This window comes from Octodon degus, unplaced genomic scaffold (genome assembly GCF_000260255.1).
Source record: "Octodon degus isolate 3935 unplaced genomic scaffold, OctDeg1.0 scaffold00038, whole genome shotgun sequence".
Lineage (NCBI taxonomy): Eukaryota > Metazoa > Chordata > Mammalia > Rodentia > Octodontidae > Octodon > Octodon degus.
In genome coordinates, this window is record NW_004524614.1 from 1,112,720 (window position 1) to 1,114,712 (window position 1,993).

Below are 1,993 nucleotides of genomic sequence, written 5' to 3' on the forward strand. Positions count from 1 at the left end.
TTTAATACAACCAGTCTGGGGTTTTTTTGGTACCTGGTATCGAACTCAGGACCTTGTGCTGGTTTACCAGGCAGGTGCTTATGCTGCTAAGCTATCTCTCCCGGCCTTTCATATTTTTAAAAAAACATTCCTAGAAAGGTTTATAAGCACCAGTTTTCACTCATTTCGTGGAAAAGAGGATTTTTATTACAAATGTACACATGAAATGGTCTGTTAGAATTGTTGAAGTTTCATGAATAAAGTTTTTTTAACCTTTGTTAAACAAAAATACCTTAATATTAGCAACTGCTCTGTTACATACTACATGTCCATTTTATTATACGTACATATTAAAGCACTTCTAAATATCCTTTTTTCCTGTATCTGTCTCACTCTTCCCCACCCCACCCCATAATGCTGGAGACTGAACTCAGTCCCTCCCACTGAGCTACATTCTTGGCACTCCCCCCTTTTCTTCTCTGAGTCAGGGTCTCCCTTATGTCACTTCACTGCCCTGGCCAGGCTCCAAAAGCGCTGGGAGGGCAGGTGTCCACTGCCACACCAGCTCCTCTTCTCCACTCCCAGGGTCACACTCTCAGGCAACGACTTCTACACAGAAGCTCTCAATTATTTCACGTATTTCACAGTCTAGTTTTAGTACTAAACAAAATCTAATGTTGCGTAAAAGGTCAGCTGCTTGAAAGAGAGGGAGCAGCACAGATGAAGCATCTTACCAAGTCGGCCACTCTGCACAGTGTGTCCGAGAGCTCATCGAAGACATACACGGTCTCCGGCCCGGCGGGGGCAGCGCATGCCCGCTCCACCAGCACCTCCGCCCTTCTCAAGGCTTCCTGTTGTGCGACATGAAATCCTTCTGGGGCACTGAGCTCAGGGACACCAAAGAGACCCTAAAACCAACAGAATATGCCAAGTTATCATCAAAGGTATGACTTGTATTTACTGAAGATACTTTTTTTACAAAGGAAATCTGGGTTTCATTGGTGGATTATAATTATACTTGTGATCATGGATATCCTGCATCATGCCACACAGATTAGTCTATAGATGTTTTCCGATCTTAATTTTTCTTCAATTTTTAATTATTAAAAAAAAGAATGGTATGGATTTAAAATTCAGCTCTATCACTACTATGAGCCTAACTCATGGGATGATTGAGAGAGTTAAGTGAAAAAATACATGCAAAAAATAATTGTACACAGTGCCTAGTACACAGAAAGTGCTTAAGAGACAATCATCGCAAGGCAGCTAGCAACCTGCCCAAGTTATTTTTTACTCCTCAGTCTCAATTTTCAGCAGATACCATGAGGGTGACTATGTGTATTTCACAGCACTGATAGATACTAAGTTATTAAGTAACACTATACATTTTGGGTTATATCTAGCATAAATCAGAGTCTCAGTACTTAATGCCAATTGTTCTCCCAACTACAAAATAGGAGGATGTATTATTATCAAGTGTACAAAATTTTAGAAAAACTTAATGAATAAGTCATGTATGTCATAGACCAATATTGTCAACAAATTTTATGCTTTCCGAAAGTACTTTAACAAGATAAAAATCACTAATCCAATGAGAATGATCATCCTCTTGTATCAATTCAATCACATTTGTTAGAGTCCTCAGGAAAGTGGGGGTGGGAGGACCAATTATTTAGTACACATTTACGGCACCCTATGAAGTATGCTACATGCGTTATGTGGGTCCTCTCATTAACTCACATAGTCCTGGAGCAGCATGTATCCCTCTCCTTTTAGATGCGAAAACATGCGTAAAGAGTTTAGCAAAACCACACTGAGCCCAGTAATATTGTTGGGAAACCAGAACTCACACCTGCTCTGCACTCAAGATTCTCACATTTTTCCATATTTCTTTACTGCAATGAGTTTACATCAAAGTCTTCTCTCCTGAACAGAGGGTGACCTCCTACGGGCAGGAACAGCAACCTGCCCTCCACTTTTTAACCAGCTGCCCAACATGAGAAATGGCCAGAGA

At 40.7% G+C, this 1,993-nt stretch overlaps 1 protein-coding gene across 1 annotated transcript in view; it reads right to left on the bottom strand.

The window, feature by feature from the left end:
• Positions 1 to 1,993, bottom strand: part of Mipep (mitochondrial intermediate peptidase) — a 172,895-nt gene that overhangs the window by 169,056 nt on the left and 1,846 nt on the right. Inside the window, exon 2 of the mRNA XM_004631111.2 lies at positions 714 to 887. Coding sequence (XP_004631168.1) covers positions 714 to 887 — 174 coding nt within the window. The remainder of the gene's footprint in view (positions 1 to 713; positions 888 to 1,993) is intronic.